General features: G+C 46.5%; 1 protein-coding gene across 1 annotated transcript in view; it reads left to right on the plus strand.

Annotated features, from left to right (window-relative positions):
• Window positions 1–606: 606 nt before the first annotated feature.
• The window catches only part of LOC121569288 (serine/threonine-protein kinase 32C-like), a 121,991-nt gene continuing 98,163 nt past the window's right edge, over window positions 607–24,434 (plus strand). Inside the window, exon 1 of the mRNA XM_041880112.2 lies at window positions 607–1,018. Coding sequence (XP_041736046.2) covers window positions 940–1,018 — 79 coding nt within the window. The 5' untranslated portion in view covers window positions 607–939. The remainder of the gene's footprint in view (window positions 1,019–24,434) is intronic.

Raw genomic sequence — 24,434 nt, forward strand, 5'->3', positions numbered from 1 at the left:
AGTGTGTATCAAGAATGGTCCACCACCCAAACGGCATCCAGCCAACTTGACACAACTGTGGGAAGCATTGGAGTCAACATGGGCCAGTATCCCTGTGGAATGCTTTTGAACCTTGTAGAGTCCATGCCCCAACGAATTCAACACAATATTAGGAAGGTGTTCCTAATGTTTGGTATACTCAGTGTATGTTGGTTGGGGACATAGGTCAGGGGCAGATCTCTGGTGAGGCTGAGCTGGAGGAGCGTGTATCAATCTTTCTGTACAACTCATTGCGGCTAGCAGATCAAATGACGACTAAAATGAACGAGTCACTCAGAAAAACGAATCATGACTCTCCAGTCAGTAAAAAGAGTTATTCAAAAAAAAAAAAGGAATCGCTTGCGAACTGCACGTCACTAATTTACGACTTCACAACTGGTAATTACCACTTCCCACTTGGTTATGAACGCAGTATTAACCCCTTTTTCAATGATCTTGCGCCAATAATCTCTTAATTAGATTCGCATTTTTGCAATGACTGAATCCAGTTAGGTAATAGTAATATACAGCAGCACTTCCTGTAATATTGAAAATTGTCTTACATTCTAGCACGAGAGCTGCAGAGAGGCAGGGTTCTTGACATGCATGACAGAGGCTCAAGCTACGACGACTAGAGGCGAACTGTTACACACAGCTCCGCGAACATAGCTGTCAGTTGAGGACAGAATACAAAATAGGAAAGCCGAGTGTTTTTCTTTGCAATACAGTATTGAGGCTCTCTATCCGATCTAATCTCTCGTCTTTATTGGTTTAGTGAGGCAAAGTCGCGGTGCGTAAATGAGAGGAAATCATCGACAAATAATAACCGAGGAGGGAGCGATGCATTTCTTCAACGTGTCCAATACAGAGCTGTAGCTAGTTTTTTAAGTGGCGAGGAATGCTATCTGAGCTCGCGCATCAATGTTTCACTGGGGCAAGTGGAAGAAGAGGATGGGCGCGAATAGTTCTAAGAGACCGGTCTACGATGAAAAGGAAGATGGTAAGAAAACACAAAGAAACGAAAGCATCGCTATTCTTTTGCGGGAATAGTGAACTATAGCGCAACATTGTAGCGCCACCTAAATTGTATTTGAGTCAAAGTTAGTGTAGCCTCTGAAGGCTACATTCATTGGATCAAGCAATTTCATCACTATCTTGCCTAGGCTATAGGTGATGAGCTCCTATTGATGTCACCTCGAGCATTTTTGAGGAAATATTTCTAAAATGATTGCGTCTTCAAAAAACATGGTATTGCAGCCTAGAGATGAAAGCAGATGTCGGGGGTGTGGCGTTCAACTTTAGATTGATGGACAGTGAAACAAAATGTAGAATGTAGGCTAAAGTCTAGCAACTGACACCATATTTCACCATGTTTTGTTGTTGTTGACGATGATGACAAAAAAAAACTGTTCCAGAAAGATGATACTGAAATATTGGTTGCAATCTATTCATTCTGGAGATCAATCAAGTGGTTATAGGGTCATGGGGATTGCATTTATGTCTCATTATTGGATTATTTTCTCGTTATTCTTCAGACGTTTCAGGATGTGTTCGCTGAATGCAACCCCTGCACACTTCACTTCACCTTTACATGCATCATTTGTATGCAGCTATCTTGGGGGAACTATTATGAAATATGAGAATGTGAAGTCATTGTGTTAATTGAATAATTAATACAAGATTAGTGGCATGCATGAAAGTAATGCACATTTATGTCTGTCAGTCTGATGGAGAATAAGCCCATTCGAGCTGAACCAAATATGCCTTGCTCTGAATCATCAATGCCCCTTTATACTGTTGCCAACGAGTTATCTAAAATGACAGATGAGCCTACCAAATCAGTGAAAAACTTAACTAAATGAGGTCAGTTCACTGCAGACTTGTGGTCATATGATTAGGAGGGGATGGAGATTGTGTGTGTTCCTGTGTGTATGTGAGTTCTTGTGTGTGTTTGTGTGTGTATGTTTAGCTACAAGGGTGACCCATTTAGAAGCTACATTTTGTCCATACAGTTCAAATGGTACTTTTGATGTATCAACAGACGTCAGTGAAAATGATGTAAAAGTAATGAAAAGTGTAATGACAAGCTGTGGACCTTTTGTTAATGTTCTTTTTTATGTGGAGCTGTGTACAGGATGTCTTTGTGTCTGTCAAATAAACAATTATAGGGGAGGTTCTGTTTGCAGAGGGAAAAGGGAAGCAGTTTGACAGACCTTATGAGTTTGGGTTTTTTCCCCTTTTCTTTTGATTAATGGAGGTGCCTTGAGGCTCAAGGCTGGCATGGCAAAAATGGGGAGGAGACGACATACACTGAGTATTCAAAACATTAGGAACACCTTCCTAATATTGAGATGAACCCCCCCCTTAGAACAGCCTCAATTCGTTGGGGGATGGACACAAGGTGTCGAAAGCATTCCACAGGGATGCTGGCCCATGTTTACTCCAATGCTTCCCACAGTTGTGTGAAGTTGGCTCCATGTCCTTTGGGTGGTGGACCATTCTTGATACACACTGGAAACTGTTGAGCAGCGTTGCAGTTCTTGACACAAACCAGTATGCCTGTCACCTACTACCGTTCAAAGGCACTTAAATCAAAGGCACTTAAATCTTTTGTCTTGCCCGTTCACCCTCTGAATGGCACACATACACAATCCATGTCTCAATTGTCTCAAGGCTTAAAAATAATTATTTAACCTGTCTCCTCCCATTCATCTACACTGATTGAAGTGGATTTAACAGGTGACATCGCAAAGGGATCATATCTTTCACCTGGATTCACCTGGTCAGTCTAATTTTTTGTACACTCAGTGTATGTTCTCTGTTTTAAAGTCTTATATCATCTCTTTGGGCCGGGGTGATTTCTGCGTATTCTATACCATACTGCCATATCTGAATCACTAGTTACATGAATAACTAACCCCGCCTCCACTCCACCTCACCCAGAGTGAGCATGCCGTGTATGATCATCATCACCATCCCCATCACAGGAGGTTGGTGACACCTTAATTGGGGAGGACAGGCTCGTGGTAATGGCTGGAGCGGAATCAGTGGAATGGTATCAAATACATCAAACACATGGTTTGATGCTTTTCCATTTGCTCAGTTCCAGCCATTATTATGAGCCATCCTTCCCTCAGCAGCCTCCACTGATCCCCATCATCATCATTATGCGTAGATGCGCATAAATTAAGTGGTGGCGGTTGATTGAATTCCTTTCACAACATGAAAAGACTATGTTCACAGAGCAGAGAATTACTCTCCTGAAAGGATGGGTAACGCACAAGAGTTATAAGTGCCACGATACTTTCTTACATTTACATTTACATTTACGTCATTTAGCAGACGCTCTTATCTAGAGCGACTTACAAATTGGTGCATTCACCTTATAGCCAGTGGGATAACCACTTTACAATATGTATATATATATATATATATATATATTTATTTTTTTTTGGGGGGGGTAGAAGGATTACTTTATCCTATCCCAGGTATTCCTTAAAGAGGTGGGGTTTCAAATGTCTCCGGAAGGTGGTGAGTGACTCCGCTGTCCTTGCGTCGTGAGGGAGCTTGTTCCACCATTGGGGTGCCAGTGCAGCGAACAGTTTTGACTGGGCTGAGCGGGAACTATGCTTCCGCAGAGGAAGGGGAGCCAGCAGGCCAGAGGTGGATGAACGCAATGCCCTCGTTTGGGTGTAGGGACTGATCAGAGCCTGAAGGTACAGAGGTGCCGATCCCCTCACAGCTCCATAGGCAAGCACCATGGTCTTGTAAAAGATGCGAGCTTCAACTGGAAGCCAGTGGAGTGTGCGGAGGAGCGGGGTGACGTGAGAGAACTTGGGAAGGTTGAACACCAGACGGGCTGCGGCATTCTGGATGAGTTGTAGGGGTTTAATGGCACAGGCAGGGAGCCCAGCCAACAGCGAGTTGCAGTAATCCAGACGGGAGATGACAAGTGCCTGGATTAGGACCTGTGCCGCTTCCTGTGTAAGGCAGGGTCGTACTCTCCGAATGTTGTAGAGCATGAACCTGCAGGATCGGGTCACCGCCTTGATGTTAGCGGAGAACGACAGGGTGTTGTCCAGGGTCACGCCAAGGCTCTTCGCACTCTGGGAGGAGGACACAACGGAGTTGTCAACCGTGATGACGAGATCATGGAACGGGCAGTCCTTCCCCGGGAGGAAGAGCAGCTCCGTCTTGCCAGGGTTCAGCTTGAGGTGGTGATCCGTCATCCATACTGATATGTCTGCCAGACATGCAGAGATGCGATTCGCCACCTGGTTATCAGAAGGGGGAAAGGAGAAGATTAGTTGTGTATCGTCAGCGTAGCAATGATAGGAGAGGCCATGTGAGGATATGACAGAGCCAAGTGACTTGGTGTATAGGGAGAATAGGAGAGGGCCTAGAACTGAGCCCTGGGGGACACCAGTGGTGAGAGCACGTGGTGCGGAGACAGCTTCTCGCCACGCCACTTCTCGCCACGCCACGCCACGTCCTTCGACGTATATGATCTCTACTAGGGATGTTACGATTCACCGATACGCATCGATCCCCAATTCAAATGTTTAAGATACAAGTGCATCGGTCCGTGGACCCCAACCTGATCCAAATATAGCATGCTTCAGTCAGAAAATCGATTCAAACGTTATGGATCGCCAGTTCACTTTAAAAAAAGAAATAATAATATTACATTCGTTTTACCTTCCGAAAATACCTCTCATCTTTTGTGACAACTGATGCATCCTCTCCTTCAGTGTCGAACCGCATGTAACTGCGTTTACAGTCATTGATCTACAAGTCATTTTGCATGCCGAACAACAGGCAAGATCAGTAACCTAGTCAAACTACGCACTGTGCCCAGCTTCGTGCGCTGACTAACGCGAGGTAGGCAGCCTGTTCCTTTCACAGGGTAAAGTTAATAATTTCATAACGAGGACAGCAATCACTTTTGCGAGATGCACTGCATGGCCGAAGTGAGAGGAGAAGAGAAAATCACTTCGTAAAAACTTCCAAACCATTCGATTTTGAGATGGGGGGTGAAATCCAAAGTTGTGCTATGTTATAGCTAATTTGTAAACGATAAATATTGATACTAGCTCAAACACTTAATCTGCAAAAATGACAAGTTAATTAGTGGGTGATGGTGATTTCACAACCAAAGTGAGGGGACAAAAAACAGGCTACATTGCAGCAGATTTGAATTTAGAATGGAAAATGAATGTGTTCATGCAACAAATGTATCATATTGCATTGAGCCGAATCATATCGAATCGTTCTCTAATCAAACCGAATCCCACAGAATTGTTTCAAACTAAAACGTATCGTTCTTGTATCGTATCGGAGCCCATGTATCTAGATACGTATCGAATCGTCTTGAAAGGGAAAGATGCACATCCCTAATCTCTACACATTAAACCGATAGTAGCATCATATCCCATTCAGTCGATGGTATCAAAGTTGCTGAGTTGGTTTCATGTGAAGAGCATCCACTAAGTGTTGTGTTTGTTTCTGCCTGGGTCTCTCAGAAACAATATCGCTTGGCTTCTTGGAAAACGGCATATGGCCTACATTGGGCAGTAATATTAGAGCAGTGCTTGGCTAGAAAGACCTTGACCATAATGGAGTTATCAGGTTGATGTCCAACAGAAGCTGCCTGAGGGCTATTTTAGTAGATGATTTGATTTATAGCGAGGAGATAAGAGAGAGCCTATAGAATTGATTGGGGCACTTATCCTCCTTGCATGGCTGTTGTACATTGCATTATTTCTCAGAACTACTTCCAGCCTTGGTGACAATTAACTTGTGCCTTATAAACAGACCGACATATGGCCGGATCCCACTGCTACACTCAAGCCTTTCTTTACAAAGGTCATGCAAACACTAGCTGGATGAAAGTGTAGAAGCATGAGCCAAGGCAAGCCCCAAGAGAAAGAAGCACATTGCTTTGAGAAAACTTGACCTGACCAATGCAGTAATGCACATACTGTAGTCTGCTTTTGAATGGAAGGCATTTGCATTGAAAGAGTAGAAAAGCCAGAGAGACTCTGAATGGAGACATCCATGCATTCTTTGTGATAGAGCCCAACAGGCATGTTCTTTGTGTACAGTTCATTTCTCCTCTGATGGACTATACAAAGAAGCATACTGTGTGCGTAATGTGCTCTATGTTTGTAAGTTGGGAATGTGCGTTCCGTGAGTATGAGGGTTTGAAGAACAAAACAGCGAGGCTGACTTGGAGGAGTGGAGGAGAAAGAGAGAGATGGCAGATTGCATGCATGGAATACTGAGTCACAGTTTTCTTTCATCTCCAGCATTAGTCTCTCCCTCTCTCTCTCTCTCTCTCTCTCTCTCTCTCTCTCTCTCTCTCTCTCTCTCTCTCTCTCTCTCTCTCTCTCTCTCTCTCTCTCTCTCTCTCTCTCTCTCTCTCTCTCTCTCTCTCTCTCTTTTGAACAGAGCTGCAGCTTTTAGCCTCTCACTAGTACTGACTAATTAAAAAAAAAAAGTTTTTATTTAATTAAATTTTTAATTTTATCTTTTTATTTATTGTATTTTTTAAAACTTTATTTAACTAGGCAAGTCAGTTAAGAACAAATTCTTATTTACAATGCCGGCCTACACCAGCCAAACCCGGACGACGCTGGGCCAATTGTGCGCCGCCCTATGGAATTGCCCTTATGCCAGTAGTAATTCAATATGTGGCTGATATAAGGTGGTCATACTACGGTATTATCTGATTTGTGGTGGGAAAGGAATACCTCACCAACTTCACAAGTTGAATATACTGTACAGTAATAGAATAGCAATAACATCACAAACTCAACTCGTGGGTTGAAGACTGGGTGTCACGCCCTGGCTCTGGGGACTCTTGTATGTTGAGCCAGGGTGTTAGTTTCTTTGTGTAGTGTCTATGTTTCGTTTTCTATGTTCTGTTCTAGGTTATGTGTTTCTATGTTGGCCGGGGTGGTTCTCAATCAGAGGCAACGAGAATCAGCTGTTGCTTGTTGTCTCTGATTGGGAACCATACTTAGGCAGCCTGTTGTGCACTTGTGTTTTGTGGGATCTTGTTCCGTGTTGGTTTGTGTATGACCGAGGACTTCACGTATCGTTTTGTTGTTTTTGTTGTATTGTGTCGTGTTGCTAAGTACCTATTAAAGTATGTACTCATATCACGCTGCGCCTTGGTCCACTTTTCATGACGATCGTGACAGAAGATACCACCAATACAGGACCAAGCAGCGTGTCCAGGAGCAAACGCCGGAGGTAACGTTAGTGGATGTCCTCCTTGGTTGGGGGCAGATCATGGAGGAGGAGGCCGTCCGTTACCGGAGGGCGATGAAGGGGGAGACCCAGGCAGGAGAGGAGAAGCGGCGCAAATCGGGCCGTCGTCGGACAGGCGAGAGGCACCCCCAATACATTTTTTTGGAGGGGCACACGGCATGGACGACGGGGCTGCTGGAGGCAGATAAAGGGCGAGTTTGTGGACGAGGAGAGAAGGCCACCAGGTTACGGGGGCCATTGGTCAGTAGAGGGAAGGAGAGTGTAGAGGCACAGCGAGAGGTACTGAGGTGTGTTACCAGTCCGGTCCGGCCCGTTCCTGATCCCCACACAAGGCCAGTGGTGTGTGTTCCCAGTACGGTCCGGCCTGTTCCTGTCCCTCGCACCAAGCCTGTGATGCGCGTCGCCAGCCCGGCCCGGCCTGTTCCTGCCCCTCACACCAAGCCAATGGTGCGCGTCGCCAGCCCAGTCCGGCCCGTTCCTGCTCCCCGCACCAAGCCAGTGGTGCGCGACGTCAGCCCGGTCCGGCCTGTTCCTGCCCCTCGCACCAAGCCAATGGTGCGCGTCGCCAGCCCGGCCTGTTCCTGCTCCCCGCACCAAGCCAATGGTGCGCGTCGCCAGCCTGGCCCGGCCTGTTCCTGCTCCCCGCACCAAGCCAATGGTGCGCGTCGCCAGCCCGGCCCGGCCTGTTCCTGCTCCCTGCACCAAGCTTATGGTGCGCGTCGCCAGCCCGGCCAGGCCTGTTCCTGCTCCCCACACCAAGCCTATGGTGCGCGTCGCCAGCCCGGCCCGGCCTGTTCCTGCTCCCCGCACCAAGCCTGTGGTGCGCGTCGCCAGCCCGGCCCGGTCCGTTCCTGCTCCCCGCACCAAGCCAATGGTGCGCGTCGCCAGCCCGGCCCGGCCTGTTCCTGCTCCCCGCACCAAGCCAGTGGTGCGCTTCGTCAGCCCGGTCCGGCCCATTCCTGCTCCCCGCACCAAGCCAATGGTGCGCGTCGACAGCCCGGCCTGTTCCTGCTCCCCGCACCAAGCCTGTGGTGCGCGTCGCCAGCCCGGTCCGGCCTGTTCCTGCTCCCCGCACCAAGCCTGTGGTGCGCGTCGCCAGCCCGGTCCGGTCCGTCCCTACTCCCCGCACCAAGCCTGTGGTGCGCGTCGTCAGTCCGGCACAGCCCGTGCCTGTTTCACCGGTGCCTGGTCAGGTACCGGTCAGCTGCTCCACACCGGAGCCTAAGCAATCCGCTCCACCGATGTCCAGTCCAGCTCCAGCCAGCGGGACCAGACCAGGGGCACTACGGGGGGGTTGTTAGAGGGTGGTGGTCACGCCCGGAGCCGGATCCGCCTCCGAGGAGGAATGCCCACCCGGCCCCTCCCCTGTTGGGTTTATGTTGGCGCGGTCGCCAGGGTACTGTCACGCCCCGGCTCTGGGGACTCTTGTATGTTGAGCCAGGGTGTTAGTTTCTTTGTGTAGTGTCTATGTTTCGTTTTCTATGTTCTGTTCTAGGTTATGTGTTTCTATGTTGGCCGGGGTGGTTCTCAATCAGAGGCAACGAGAATCAGCTGTTGCTTTTTGTCTCTGATTGGGAACCATACTTAGGCAGCCTGTTGTGCACTTGTGTTTTGTGGGATCTTGTTCCGTGTAGGTTTGTGTATGACCGAGGACTTCACGTATCGTTTTGTTGTTTTTGTTGTATTGTGTCGTGTTGCTAAGTACCTATTAAAGTATGTACTCATATCACGCTGCGCCTTGGTCCACTTTTCATGACGATCGTGACACTGGGTGACTGATAGACTACTTTGTTATGGTGAACAGTCCCCTTTTGTGTAGTAGTAGGCAGTAGTCCTTGTTAAAATAGTGTATCTAAAGGTCTTGAATATATTTGCAATTCCCCTAACCTTGTACTTACTTCCGGTGATAAACAGTAGACGGGTTTCATAGCAAAACTAGTTTCAGACTGTAGGTGTCTTCAAAGAGACCAGCACAGTTGGGTTCTGAGATAAAAACCGAAAGGTCGCTCGGTGTGTGTGTGTGCGTACATGCATGTGTGCGTGCATGCGTGTGTGTGTGTGTGTTGGCCAATGCATGGTGCGAGGAGCGGATTAGGGCACACAGAGAATGTAATTGACGTCAGCCCAGTGGGTTGGATGTGAACCTGTCATATAGTCGAGGTGTATTCTCTCACACCTGCAGATTTCTCTTTATATGTTTTCCTTTCTCTTTACTGCTCTTTCTGTTGCTCTTATTCTCCATTTATTTTCCTCTCAGGGTACAAACGGTTTTAAAATGTGTATTGATGTAAGGCTAATATGAAAATGATTTATTATGAAAATCTCTTTCTGCCCTTTTGCAGTGTTTACTGTCACTGTTGTTTCCCGTCAGTCTCTATTACAGATGGTTGTCTTTGCAGCTAAGAATGATTAATACACACTGATAAACACAAATAAACACTGTTCTTTTATTTGTTTTATGGACAAAACATATTATTTAACATCGCTTATAACCCCCACAGTTAACAGTCTACTACACTGAACAAAAATATAAAGGCAACATGTAAAGTGTTGGTCCCATGTTTCACGAGCTGAAATAAAAGATCCCTGAAATGTTCCATATGCAGAAAAAGCTTATTTCTCAAATTTTGTGCACAAATTTGTTTACATCCCTGTTAGTGAGCATTTCTCCATTGCCAAGATAATCCATCGACCTGACAGTCGTGGCATATCAAGAAGCTGATTAAATAGCTTGATCATTACACAGGTGCACCTTGTGCTTGGGACAATAAAAGGCCACTCTAAAATGTGCAGTTTTGTCACAGATGTCTCAAGTTTTGAGGGGTGCGGAGGAGTATTTATTTCTGTAATAAAGCCCTTTTGTGGGAAAAAATTAATTCAGATTGGCTGGGCCTGGCTTCCCAGTGGGTGAGCCTGGCTCCCAAGTGGGTGGGCCCCTCCCAGGCCCACTCATGGCTGCACCCCTACCCAGTCATGTGAAATCCATAGATTAGGGCCTAATTAATTCATTTCAATTGACTGATTTCCTTAAATGAACTGTAACTCAGCAAAACCTTTGAAATTGTTGCATGTTGCGTTTATATTTTTCTTCAGTATGTGTATGTATTGTGATGTCACGAGAGGCTGTGTCCTGGAGGGACGTTACATCCCCCTGAGGTGGCTGCAAACCCAGACAGCTATGGCTCCATCTGCTGGTATGGTCGGGAACTCCACCCCTCTATGGCCAATCTTCCCACGCAGCTGAAACAAATGAGGAGCTGATGAGCTGAAGGTGTGGGGGGGGTGAAGAGACACAGTCTCCAACCTGGGCTCTCTGGAGGACAAGAGTGCTGCACGTCCACTTCCATGAGGAATATAAGGATTTGGAGATACTTACCTTTGGGAAATACTCACCTTTGGATATATGCACCTGTGGAAATACGTGAGAGACATTTGGAAGGACTTTTTGCTGGGTTGGCCACTAGCTGCAACGTGGACTACAGTAAGGCTGGGGAAAAGTTATCTGAGCGAGTGAGAATTATGATTTTGGATGTGGAAGAGACATCCCTGAACTGTTAACCCTTAAAGAGCCACAAGAGAACAGAATTTTGTTATATTTTCGTTAATTTCCCAAGACCTATAATAAAATCCTTGTTTTGTTTGAACCTTGTCTCCTTGCACTACTTGAGCAATCCCGCTGAAAGCTGTGTAGCCTCTCGTGACGTCACAGTATGTATATCTGAGTGTGAGAGAAAGGAGAACACAGCTCTTGGCTATTCCCTACGGTAGCTTGTATGAAATTCAAAGGGAATATTCACTGTCCATGAGAAAGCAAGCGAGAATGAGATTAAGCAGAAGAGAAGAGAGAGGATAAAGATGTCAATTTTCAACCCAAAAAACTAAAAAGTTGTTTGACAAAATCATATGTCATTTTGCTTAATTTATGTGTAAATCCTGGCTCTATTTTTCAGACCAGTGGTTCTCATTAACGTGTGTGTGCTGTGTGTGCTGTGTGTGTGCGTGCGTGAGTGCGTGTGTGTTCAAAGCGGAGTACTGGAGCTTCTTCTCAATCCTCTGGGCAGTGCACTGAAAGCAGCCCAGATTCCTGCCTTTCATTTGGCCCCTCGGCTTTAGACATTTCAGAGATGCCTGTTGAAACCAATTAGGCTCCATTTACAGATCATCTCAAACAAGCCTCAGATTGGGTTGCGAAGTTCTGCACCATTTTAAGACGTGACTGGACTTGCCTTCTTTTACATAGGTTTCCTAGGTTTCCAGAGGCTTTTTTTCTGTCGGTGTGTGGAGGTGTTGAGAGGTGATGGTCCTTTAGGAATAAGAGATGCCTTGGGAAGGTTTAGAGTGTTAATTTATTCATGTGGCACTTTGGAGTTCAGGGAGAGATTGTATTTTGTCTTGAGCAGCACATTCATAACAGTACGAGATTGAGGCCAGGGGAGGTTAGAGTAGTGCTGTATTCTCAGGCTGTTTGTGTGTCTTCTGCGCTGTGCATATTGATTGCTATATTGAATGAAATTGCATTTTGATTGCCATATTCTTAAAGAGAGAGTGCGAGATTTTGGCAATTAAGCCCTTTTTCTACTAATCCAGAGTCAGATGAACTCATGGATACCATTTGTATGTCTCTGTGTGCAGCTTGAAGGAAGTTGAAGATAGTTTTGCAAGCCATTGCTAAAAGCATTAGCGCAATGACTGGAAGTGCACCGGAACAACTAGCATGCTGGTATCCATGAGTTCATCTGACTTTGGGTAAGTAGAATAAGTGCTTAATTGGCAAGATCTCACACTATACTTTTTAGTATGGTTCCTAACACTTCTCCAGGCTTTTTGAGGTGTGATAATATGTGAAACACGACTGTGTTAAAGACGGGTTGGAAATACATCAACCAATGTGTTAGAGTTAGCGGACAGTCAGCCTGTTGGGCTTAGGACATTCCCTTTGATGCCAGCTCACTGTATCACACCACACCTCTGTAAAGATGTGAGCCTCACTAGTGATGCCAGAGGGGGTGTCACTCACGGTGGCAGCAGGCTTGGCTCATTCATGAAATTCATGACACCTTCAAAGCTGACAGAGGCCCCTCCCCCCCAGCTGCTCGTTGGTTCCCCAGGGAGCATATATGCAAATCAACCTGCAAAACAAATCAAACAACAGGTGTAGACTAACAGTGAAATGCTTAATTACGGGCCCTTCCCAACAATGCAGAGAGAAATTAAACAAATAATTGAAAGATAATAACACAAGGAATAAATATACAATGAGTAACGATAACTTGACTATATACACGGGGTACCAGACCGAGTCGATGTGTAGGGGTACGAGGTAATTGTCACGGAATCAGCCGAGGCTGCCCCTCCTTGCTCGGGCAGGCTTCGGCGTTCGTCATCCCCGGAGTACTAGCTGCCACGATCTATGTTTCGGTGTTTGTCTAGTTTGTCCTGATTGTTTTCACCTGTTTCCCATTATGTTACATTGTATTCCCTTTATAGCCCCCTGTCTCTCATTGGTTATTGTGTGTGATTGTTTTCCGTGAGTTCGGCAGTGTTCGGGTGTATGCGTATTTTGTTCCTCCCTGTTTGGAGGTTTTGTTTGTAATTTTGATTACTGTGCAAGTAAAGTTTGTCTGCCAGTAGCTCGGGTGTCCTGCGCTTGACTTCGCTCACAGCATACACGTCGCCCTGACAGAATCACACACCACTCATGGAGTCAGCAGGAGCGGCGGTGCCAGCTGGATCAATGGAGGAACGCGTCGAACACCAAGCGGCCATGATCCAGGCTCTCGGCACCGCCATGGAACGGGTGGTGAGCACTATTGAGCGATGGGAAAGAGGGGGTCTGCCTACGCCTCCTCCAACGATACCACCACCATCGGCGATGCCCATCGCTTCACCTCCGGGGTCCAGTGGGATTCGGCTCTCGCTCCCGAGGGCTTATGATGGCACAGCGGCCGGGTGTCAGGGTTTCCTGCTCCAGGTTGAACTCTACCTAGCAACCATCAACCCGGTGCCCTCGGGATACGAGAGCGTGTCCGCCCTCATCTCCTGTCTGTCCGGCAAGGCACTGGAGTGGGCCAACGCCGAGTGGGGGGGAATAGACGCCGCTACTGTCAAGTATGCAGAGTTCACCCGCCGCTTCAGGGCAGTATTCGATCATCCACCAGAGGGTAAAGCGGCGGGTGAGCGTCTATTCCACCTTAGACAGGGGAGGAGGAGCGCACAGGAGTTCGCGCTGGACTTCCGGACGGTGGCTGCCAACGCGGGATGGAATGAGAGGGCCCTCATTGACCACTACAGATGTAGCCCGAGGGAGGACGTGCGTCGGGAATTGGCCTGCAGGGACACCAACCTCAGCTTCGACCAACTGGTGGACATGTCCATTCGCCTGGATACCCTGTTGGCTACCCGCGGACGTCCGGATTCAGGGCCGTCCATTCCATCCCCCAGCACTTCCGAGCCTACCCCTATGGAGCTCGGAGGTGCTGGTGCTAGGGAGACCAGGAGAGAGACCAGGAGGGAGGCCGTCCCCTGCACCAACTGTGGCCGCAGAGGACACACTGCTGGTCGGTGCTGGGGAGGGTCTCCTAGGAATCGAGGCAGTAGGCAGCGCACTGATGAGTCATTCCAGGTGAGTAGGCACCCAACTCACCCAGAGCTCTCTGTTGCGCATATGTTTATTAAAGTTGTGTTTCCCAAGGTTTCTCCTCACTCCCAGCATAAGGCGCTAGTAGATTCAGGCGCAGCTGGGAATTTTATCGATCGCCAATTCACCTATAAGTTAGGGATTCCTATTGTACCTGTTGATGTGCCCTTCACCATCCATGCCCTAGATAGCCGCCCTTTGGGGTCATGATTGATTAGGGAAGTCACAGCGCCTCTCAGGATGAAAACGCAGGAGGGCCATGAAGAGATACTATGTTTGTATTTGATTGATTCTCCTGCGTTTCCCGTGGTGTTGGGGCTTCCCTGGTTAACATCTCATGACCCCAACATTTCATGGCAACAGAGGGCTCTCAAGGGATGGTCTGATCTGTGTTTCGGGCGGTGTGTAGGTGTTTCTGTAGGGGCAACGACGGTGGAAAGGCCGAACCAAGTTCCCACCATGCACATTTCACCTGAGTATGCCGATTTGGCACTACAGAAGGCGACTCAATTACCACCTCATCGACAGGGGGATTGTGCGATAGACCTCCAAGTAGGCGCTGCGCTTCCGCGTAGTCATGTGTATCCTCTGTCTCAGGAGGAGACGGCGGCTATGGAGACATACGTCACCGAATCGCTGAGACAGGGATACATATGGCCGTCCACTTCCCCTGCGTCCTCAAGTTTCTTTTTTTGTGAAGAAGAAGGATGGGGGTTTACGCCCGTGTATTGATTACCGTGGTCTCAATCAGATACAGCTATCCTCTCCCTCTGATTGCTAGTATGACGGAGTCATTACACGGGGCGCGATTTTTCACAAAATTGGATCTCAGGAGCGCGTACAACCTGGTGCGCATTAGGGAGGGAGATGAGTGGAAGACAGCATTCAGTACCACCTCGGGTCACTATGAGTACCTCGTCATGCCATACGGTTTAATGAATGCTCCTTCAGTCTTCCAATCATTTGTGGACAAGATTTTCCGGGACTTGCATGGACAGGGTGTAGTGGTGTATATTGATGACATTCTAATATACTCCGCTACACGAGCCGAGCATGTGTCCCTGGTGCGTCGAGTGCTTGGTAGACTGTTAGAGCATGACCTGTATGCGAAGGCGGAGAAATGTCTGTTCTTCCAGGAGTCCATCCCCTTCCTGGGACATCGGTTGTCCGCGTCAGGGGTGGAGATGGAGATTGACCGCGTTTCTGCAGTGTGTAATTGGCAGACTCCCACCACGGTGAAGGAAGTGCAGCGGTTCTTGGGTTTGGCAATTACTACCGGAGGTTTATCCGGGGCTTTGGACAGGTAGCAGCTCCCATTACCTCCCTGCTAAAGGGGGGTCCGGTGCTTCTGCAGTGGTCGGCTGAGACGGACAGGACGTTTAGACATCTGAAGGACCTGTTTACCTCGGCTCCGGTGCTGGCACATCCGGATCCCTCTTTGGCGTTCCAAGTTGAGGTGGATGCGTCCGAGGCTGGGATCGGCGCTGTGCTGTCTCAGCGCTCGGGTACGCCACCAAAACTCCGCCCCTGTGCTTTCTATTCTAAGAAGCTCAGTCCGGCGGAGCGCAATTATGACGTGGGGGACAGGGAGCTGTTAGCTGTGGTTCAAGCCCTGAAGGTGTGGAGGCATTGGCTTGAGGGGGCTAAACACCCTTTTCTCATTCTGACTGACCATCGTAACCTGGAGTACATACGGGCAGCGAGGAGGCTGAACCCTCGCCAGGCAATGTGGGCTATGTTTTTCTCCCGATTTGTATTTAAGCTCACCTATAGACCAGGGTCACAGAACGCTAAGGCAGACGCCCTGTCCCGACTATATGACACAGAGGAGAGGTCCATTGAGCCCACTCCCATACTCCCGGAGTCTTGTCTGGTGGCACCGGTGGTGTGGGAGGTTGATGCGGACATCGAGCGGGCGTTACGTACCAATCCTACTCCCCCACAGTGTCCAGAGGGTCGGAAGTATGTGCCGCTCGAGGTTCGCGATCGATTGATATATTGGGCTCACATGTCACCCTCCTCTGGTCATCCTGGGATTGGTCGGACAGTGCACTGCCTTAGTGGGAAGTACTGGTGGCCCACTTTAGCTAAGGACGTGAGGGTTTATGTTTCCTCCTGCTCGGTGTGCGCCCAGTGTAAGGCGCCTAGACACCTGCCCAGAGGGAAGTTACTACCCCTACCCGTTCCACAACGGCCGTGGTCTCACTATCGGTGGATTTTGTCACGGACCTTCCCCCCTCCCAGGGGAACACAACGATCTTGGTCGTTGTGGATCGGTTTTCGAAGGCCTGCCGTCTCATTCCTATGCCAGGTCACCCTACTGCCCTACAAACTGCTGACGCCCTGTTCACACACGTCTTCCGGCACTACGGGGTGCCTGAGGATATAGTGTCTGATCGGGGTCCCCAGTTCACCTCTAGAGTCTGGAGGGCGTTTATGGAACGTCTGGGGGTCTCGATTAGCCTTACCTCAGGTTTTCACCCCGAGAGTAATGGGCAGGTGGAGAGTGTGAACCAGGATGTGGGTAGGTTTCTGAGGTCCTATTGCCAGGACCGGCAGGAGGAGTGGTCGGGATATATTCCCTGGGCAGAGATAGACCAAAACTCACTCCGCCACTCCTCCACTAACCTTACGCCTTTCCAGTGTGTGCTAGGTTATCAGCCGGTCCTGGCACCTTGGCATCAGAGCCAGATTGAAGCCCCTGCGGTGGACGAGTGGTTTCGGCGCTAGGAAGAAACCTGGAACGCTGCGCATGTCCATCTGCAGCGGGCTATCAGGCGGCAAAAGGCGAGCGCCGCAGTGAGGCTCTCCTCAGGCCGGTGGTGGCTGGTCCACTCCAGGAGAGTGAGGTACGAGAGGCTCCTCCGCCCCCGTTGGACATCGAGGGGGCTCCGGCGTACTCAGTCCGTTCCATCTTGGATTCGAGGCGTCGGATGGGGGGCCTGCAGTATCTCGTGGAGTGGGAGGGGTACGGTCTGGAGGAACGGTGCTGGGTCCCTAGGAGGGACATCCTAGATCCCTCCATGTTGAGGGACTTCCACCGGAGTCATCCGACTCGCCCTGCTCCGCGTCCTCCTGGCCGTCCCCGAGGCCGGGGTCGGCGCACGGCTGGAGCCGCGCGTCAAGGGGGGGTACTGTCACGGAATCAGCCGAGGCTGCCCCTCCTCCTTGCTCGGGCAGGCGTCGGCGTTCGTCGTCCCCGGAGTACTAGCTGCCACCGATCTATGTTTTGGTGTTTGTCTAGTTTGTCCTGATTGTTTTCACCTGTTTCCCATTATGTTACATTGTATTCCCTTTATAACCCCCTGTCTCTCATTGGTTATTGTGTGTGATTGTTTTCTGTGAGGTCGGCAGTGTTCGGGTATATGCGTATTTTGTTCCTCCCTGTTTTGAGGTTTTGTTTGTAATTTTGATTAAGTAAAGTTCATCTGCCAGTAGCTCGGTGTCATGCGCTTGACTTCGCCCTGACAGTAATTGAGGTAGATATGTACAGTTGAAGTTGGAAGTTTACATACACCTTAGCCAAATACATTTAAACTCAGTTTTTCACAATTCCTGACATTTAATCGTAGTAAAAATTCTGTCTCACCACTTTATTTTAAGAATGTGAAATGTCAGAATAATTGTAGAGAGAATTATTTATTTCAGCTTTTATTTATTTCATCACATTCCAAGTGGGTCAGAAGTTTACATACACTCAATTAGTATTTGGTAGCATTGCCTATAAATTGTTTAACTTGGGTCAAACGTTTTGGGTAGCCTTCCACAAGCGTCATACAATAAGTTGGGTGAATTTTGGCCCATTCCTCCTGACAGAGCTGGTGTAACTGAGTCAGGTTTGTAGGCCTCCTTGCTCGCACACGCTTTTTCAGTTCTGCCCACAAATGTTCTATAGGTCAGGGCTTTGTGATGGCCACTCCAATACCTTGACTTTGTTGTCCTTAAGCCATTTTGCCACAACTTTGGAAGTAGCTTGGGGTCATTGTCCATTTGGAAGACCCATTTGCAACCAAGCTTTAACTTCCTGATTGATGTCTTGAGATGTTGCTTCAATATATCCACATAATTTTCCTTCCTCATTATCTGTTTTGTGAAGTGCACCAGTCCCTCCTGCAGTAAAGCACCCCCACAGCATGATTCTGCCACCCCCGTGCTTCACGGTTGGGATGGTGTTCTTAGGCTTGCCAGCCCCCAAAACATAACGATGGTAATTATGGCCAAACAGTTCTATTTTTGTTTCATCAGACCAGAGGACATTTCTCCAAAAAGTACGATCTTTGTCCCCATGTGCAGTTGCAAACCGAAGTCTGGCTTTTTTATGCCGGTTTTGGAGCAGTGGCTTCTTCCTTGCGGAGCAGCCTTTCAGGTTATGTCGATATAGGACTAGTTTTTCTGTGGATATAGATACTTTTGTACCTGTTTCCTCAAGCATCTTCACAAGGTCCTTTGCTGTTGTTCTGGGATTGATTTGCACTTTTCGCACCAAAGTACGTTCATCTCTAGGAGACAGAACGCGTCTCCTTCCTGAGCGATTTGACGGCTGCGTGGTCCCATGGTGTTTATACTTGCGTACTATTGTTTGTACAGATGAAGGGTGTTAATTTTAGCGTTTTAGCGAACTAAATGATAAATGTGTTTGTGTTATGCACGTCTGTGTGTGTGTGTGTGTATGTGTGTGTGTGTATGTGTGTATGTGTGTGTCTGCATGCATTTGTGTGTGTCCGTGCGGGTGTGTGTGTGTGTGAATACATATATAGTTGCTGGAGCGCTGTGTCCCAGATACACCTGATTCTGTGAGCCTTACCAGGTATCTGGGCCAGAACTCAACGTGTCCTGCTGCAGCCCCAATCAAGAGCTGGACAAAGAACTAGGCCAGCCTCCATCCCCCAACACTCCCCCCACCCCAGTCCCATGCAACGTCAAAGAGGTTGTACTCATTAATTTTGTCATGCACGATTGCCAAAATAATATGTTTGCTGCGTCTGAAATGTGTAGGTGCCATCATCACTTCTCGTTAGGAATCGATATGCCATAAAGCAGACTAATTTTTAGGGTGTTTTTCCCTTTTCTTTGCACCATGCTTTCAATGTTCGCCGTAATTGTTTTTGTGCGTGTTTCTGTGTTTGTGTGTTTGTGTTTCTATGTTTGTGCATGCTTGTGTGTATGTGCGCACTTGCCTGTCTGTGTGTGTGCCTACGTTGCTTCATGTATGTGTGTGTGTCTGAGGACAGCTGGTGTAAAGATGCATTATTCAGCCCTGTCTGTGTACTTTTCACCTCGGAAAGAGTCTTAAAATAGAACTACGGTGTAATTCCCTCTCCTCACAGTCACCCCTTAACCCTTTACACTTGTGGGAATTGGTCTATATGGATAGGGCTAAATTGAAATGTTTCTTACAGAATAAATATGAAAAGCATTAGCATAACCATGGTAGCAGTTGAAAGGGAACAGTTTGGAGATTATGGGGAAATTATTAGACCAAAAGTGAGGACACAACAGTTCACCTGACACAAGACTGAATCCAAACATTACACTGTTGATTTTATGTGCATTTTACATTTGCTTTACTTTTCGCCGCATTTGTTGATAACCAAATCTGAAACTACTCTGGATACATTCAGTAACACCATAAGAATATTCCTGGAATATGTGGGGTAGGTGCAACATAAGACAAAATGATTGCAAGGGTTTGAGTGAGAGGACTTTCCAGACCCGGCACCATGATAAAGTGACTAAGGGGGCAGTTGAAATCGGCGAGGGGGCAAAACATTTTGGGGTTCTTGCAATGGAATTATATTGAATTCTGCTTATATAATCACGCGATACCACAATAAACATAAAGTTCAAATGCCAAGACTCTGCTGTGCTGTATCAGCACAATGGACAGGCATTTTCATCAATTTCTTTATTTCCTGCACTCATTTGAGATCATTTCCACACTGCCAAGTAGGGCTGCACGATATGGGCCAAAAATATAGGCCTTGTTTTTAACCAAATGTTACAATTGCGATTTGACTTGCGATTTAGATCAAATCACTTGGGTGAACTGTTTGAATCATGGAAAAATTATGATTATTCAAATTCTATAGTTAGAAGATAATAGTGGGCAATTTGAATACGATGTTGTTTGACATGACAACGAATGAAAATGCCTGGGAGGAGTTATTGTGACAGGGTAGGAACCAAAGTGTTGGTTAGGGTTTCCTAGGGGACCCTATAATCTTTGGCTACATTAAATGTTTTCTCTTAGCTTCTTCATGTAGTTAACATATTCATGAGTTTCCTATTCCTCTTTGATTTAGAAAATATTGCACAAACAACATACTGATGTAGGCCTACACCATCACTGGTATCAGGCTGTATAGCTAGCTACGTTTATTCTGACTCAGTACATTTATTAGCTAGTTAGTTAGCCAGCTAGCATTAGCGGCTAACACGACTTAGCCACAACTTGCTAAGAAAAAACAAACTAGCTGTTTGCAGATGTAAGAAACACAAACTAATAGTGTAATTATAGGACACTTGTGGATTTATATTAAAAAGCAAAGTAGAAACAGCATTGTAGTCATCAACATTGTTGCATGTACTGCTTTGACCATGCAGACTGAACGCAAGTGTCTCGTGGTTGAGCAACAACAAATGCGCTCCTTGAGTGACAGGGGGCGGGGCTAGGTCTGTGTGGAAAGCAGCATGGAGAGAGATCGGAGAGAGATGACTTGAGTAGCGAGTAAACTATAAAAATGGACATCACACAACATTTAATTTACAGCATTTCCCTCACTGAGACAACAAAACATTTGCAAAACTTGCCCAATTAGCTGGAGGGATGGAGGCAACTTCTTGTCACGTGAGGTGCTTAATTTCAGAACTTCTGTCAGTCAAAACCCATACAGCGCTGTGAAGCGCAGAGCCAGAGCTCTGTCGTCATGTATAGCATGTTACTGTACAGCCACTATGTTCCAATTTAGGCACTTATTAGTGGCCAAATCTGCAATTTTCAACCCGTATACGGGTACGAGTGTAAAGGGTTACCCCCCTGCAACCCCCTCCAACCTGAACACAGAAGGCTGCTACACACTATTAATATACTGTAGCTCTCTCACCCCCGTATTTTCCTCTCTTCCATTTCCTCCCCTCCATCCCTCTCTCTCTTCCTGTTGTCTCTAAGTAGATCTCTAAATATATCTCTAATGTTATCCTGTGTGCTTTGTGAAGAGGATAATATGGCATTTTAACCCTGCAGTATGGGCTAATACTTTTACCAGGACTTCTTCCGACCCAATGGTTTGTTGATTCAGTGGCAGCGAAGGAGGACAGTGGATGATAACGATCATGTTTATGATCAATTCAATAGTTTGATAATATTACGAACAAACAAACAAAACAACATACAGACTCAGAGCTCTCTCAATGCATGTTGCCGCTAGTCTGAGTACCAGTCTCTTTAGCTAACATTCCACTACTTGCCACTCCTTCTCATTGCCAAAGAGACTGGCATTTCGGCAATCTCAACGTTCAATATGTGCTGGGTTTTCGCCAGAGTTGCTCATTGGTTGTTGGAAATAACATTAATATTTTCCATGACAACATGTGGATCCTCGAAAATAGAATTAGAATTTATAACAATGTCCCCAAAAAACATTTAGCTGTAGCTAGGCAAGTTGTTGTATTTTGAGGCTTACAAATCTAAACTAAGACGTTTGCCAACATATTTATAAAAATGTGAATTACATTTTAGAATTAAAAACATTATTTTAATGAGTAAATTCGTTTTTGCATTCTGAAGTTGCTACCCAAGTGGGCTGGTCGTTCGTTATTTTGTCATGTTTTGACCCAGTCGTTCATTCTATTCAATCGACGTTGCTATGCTAAACAAATCATTGGCATGTAGCTAGCTTGCAGAGATTTAATGGTGATGAGAGACAAGAACTTCAATAAATAATGATTTAATAAATATCCAATAGGCCTACATAGGCAACAACTATTATGGATGGCTAGTCTGAGCTAACCAAGCTAGTTGGTGATGTTAATAGTGACGTTTCCGTTGATGGCACACGAGTGGAAGAACTGTCCATAGTCCTGGCGCTGGTTGGTGACAGCCAGTGCTTGCCTCTTCTTTGGCGGAGAATGGGACGTCCCACTCACATCATTGCCAGCTAAAATGGCACTCCAGAGCTTTCTGTTCTCCATGTTAGGGGCTGCCAATAACTCTTGAGTGAGCTCTCACACCGATGGCCACTCGCAGCCATTATTTCCCTTGCCTCCAGGCCCGCATCCAATAACTTTTGCATTCTGAAGTTGCAACCCAAGCAGGCTGGTTGTTAGTTATTTTCTCATGTTTTGACATGAATTCTAATAATTATATTTATTTGCTGTTGCTATGCTAAACAAATCATTGGCATGTAGCTAGCTAGCAGATATTCAATGATGATGAGCGACAAGAACTTCAATAAATAATAAATAAATAATTAACCACTGTGCTGGTTAATGAATTAATAGAATTCTGAGTGTTTATGGTTTCCATGGTGAATTATTCATTTCATGTTCATTCTTGGGCTAGCAAGCCTACTGGCATGGGAGAGACCACATTTGTAAAATTATACATTGTTACACAGGTCGTAAAGGCAGACAGGTAGGTTTATACAACCCCCAACTGTTACAAACCAAATAGTAACATGGAAAAATAATGTGTAGACGCATTTTTCCTGAGGGAGATGACGTTTATAAATTTCCTGCCTGGGCTGCGGGACAGTGGAATTATGAGATCAATACATCATGGTATTTTGCTGGAGTTGTTGTCCAACATATCAACCAATCAGCATCCAGGATCCAAACAATGGATACAACTTCCTCCGCGCTAATTCAAATGCGCGCCACTAGAAATCCCTGCATTAGCATGTTTCTGTTAGCCGAAACATCCTGACAAAATATAACATATTACTGGCCTTATGTGCCTGGACGTTGTAGACTACTCTGCCGAGAAAACCCCCATAACTGATCCAAATGGTTGCCTAATCAGGCAGGCAAGATTAAGTTATTTCGAAATGAATACCAGGCGGGATGGGATGCATTCAAAACGCCAGGCGTTTGAGCGGTTATTCAAATTCACTGGAGTTTACAGCCTAGACTAGAGTTTTGTACTCACTTGAAAACAGTAATAACATTCTTCATTACATTGTGTTGTTGTAGTTTAGGTAGGATACATTTCTTGTCCCTAAAAAACTGAAACATATGGTAGCTTTTCCAGCTGCATACCTGGGACTGGGAATGAGCGCACTCAGCGCAGCCTCGGGAGCGCACATGATTTCGTATTCGAATACACTTTTTTTTTTTTCGCTGTGTAAATTGACTGGATATATTCACTGCAGTATTATGCCTAACATTGAGCTTATGAATTATGGTCTAATATGCATATGCTTCTACTTAGGCTATAGGCTACATCTCAAGAATGTCTGTCTTTGTTCTGTTTGCGCAATTACGTACCTGGCCTCTCCGTTGCCACGGCTATTTCTTTTAAATCTTGTGGAGTCCCAGGAAAAGCCAGACTACAAAAGCTTTTTGGACACTTATTTCAACCTTTTTTCTTCAGCCTACTAATAGCCTATTGGAGGAGAGATGCACGCTTGATCTTGCTTGCTGAATGTAAAATAGTCTACATTATTAAGAACAGGCAGGGATTTGGAAAGGAGAAGCCCATATTTTCCTATAGTAGGCCAATCCTAACACTGTGTCACGGTTTCGGCCGAGGCTGCTCCTTCTCCTTGTTCGGGCAGGCTTCGGCGGTCGTCGTCTCCGGAGTACTAGCTGCCACCGTTCTATGTTTCGATGTTTGTTTGGTTTTGTCTGTTTTGTTACACCTGTTCCTTGTTAGTGTTAATTATGCGTCCTATAAGTTCTCTTGGGTTTTGTCATGTGTTGTGTGTAATTGTTCGTTATCATTTTGGGATGCTAGTTCGTTTATCTCTCTGTATTGTTTTTGAAGAGAGTTCCGCACATTGTTGTGCCTTTTGTTTGTACTATACCGGTGTGCGTAAAGTTCGCTTGCCTGCCAGGTTGTATTTAGCCGTGTTTGGCTTGTTCTTTTTGTCTTCACTAAAGACGTTAGTACGAAGCCTCTGTGTGTCCTGCGCTTGATTCCACACCACATCTACACTCAACCTTGACACACTGGGCTACATACAGTGGGGAGAACAAGTATTTGATACACTGCCGATTTTGCAGGTTTTCCTACTTACAAAGCATGTAGAGGTCTGTAATTTTTATCATAGGTACACTTCAACTGTGAGAGACGGAATCTAAAACAAAAATCCAGAAAATCACATTGTATGACTTTTAAGTAATTAATTTGCATTTTATTGCGTGACATAAGTATTTGATCACCTACCAACCAGTAAGAATTCTGGCTCTCACAGACCTGTTAGTTTTTCTTTAAGAAGGCCTCCTGTTCTCCACTCATTACCTGTATTAACTGCACCTGTTTGAACTCGTTACCTGTATAAAAGAC

The sequence above is a fragment of the Coregonus clupeaformis genome, chromosome 1 (assembly GCF_020615455.1).
Source record: "Coregonus clupeaformis isolate EN_2021a chromosome 1, ASM2061545v1, whole genome shotgun sequence".
In the NCBI taxonomy this organism is placed as follows: domain Eukaryota; kingdom Metazoa; phylum Chordata; class Actinopteri; order Salmoniformes; family Salmonidae; genus Coregonus; species Coregonus clupeaformis.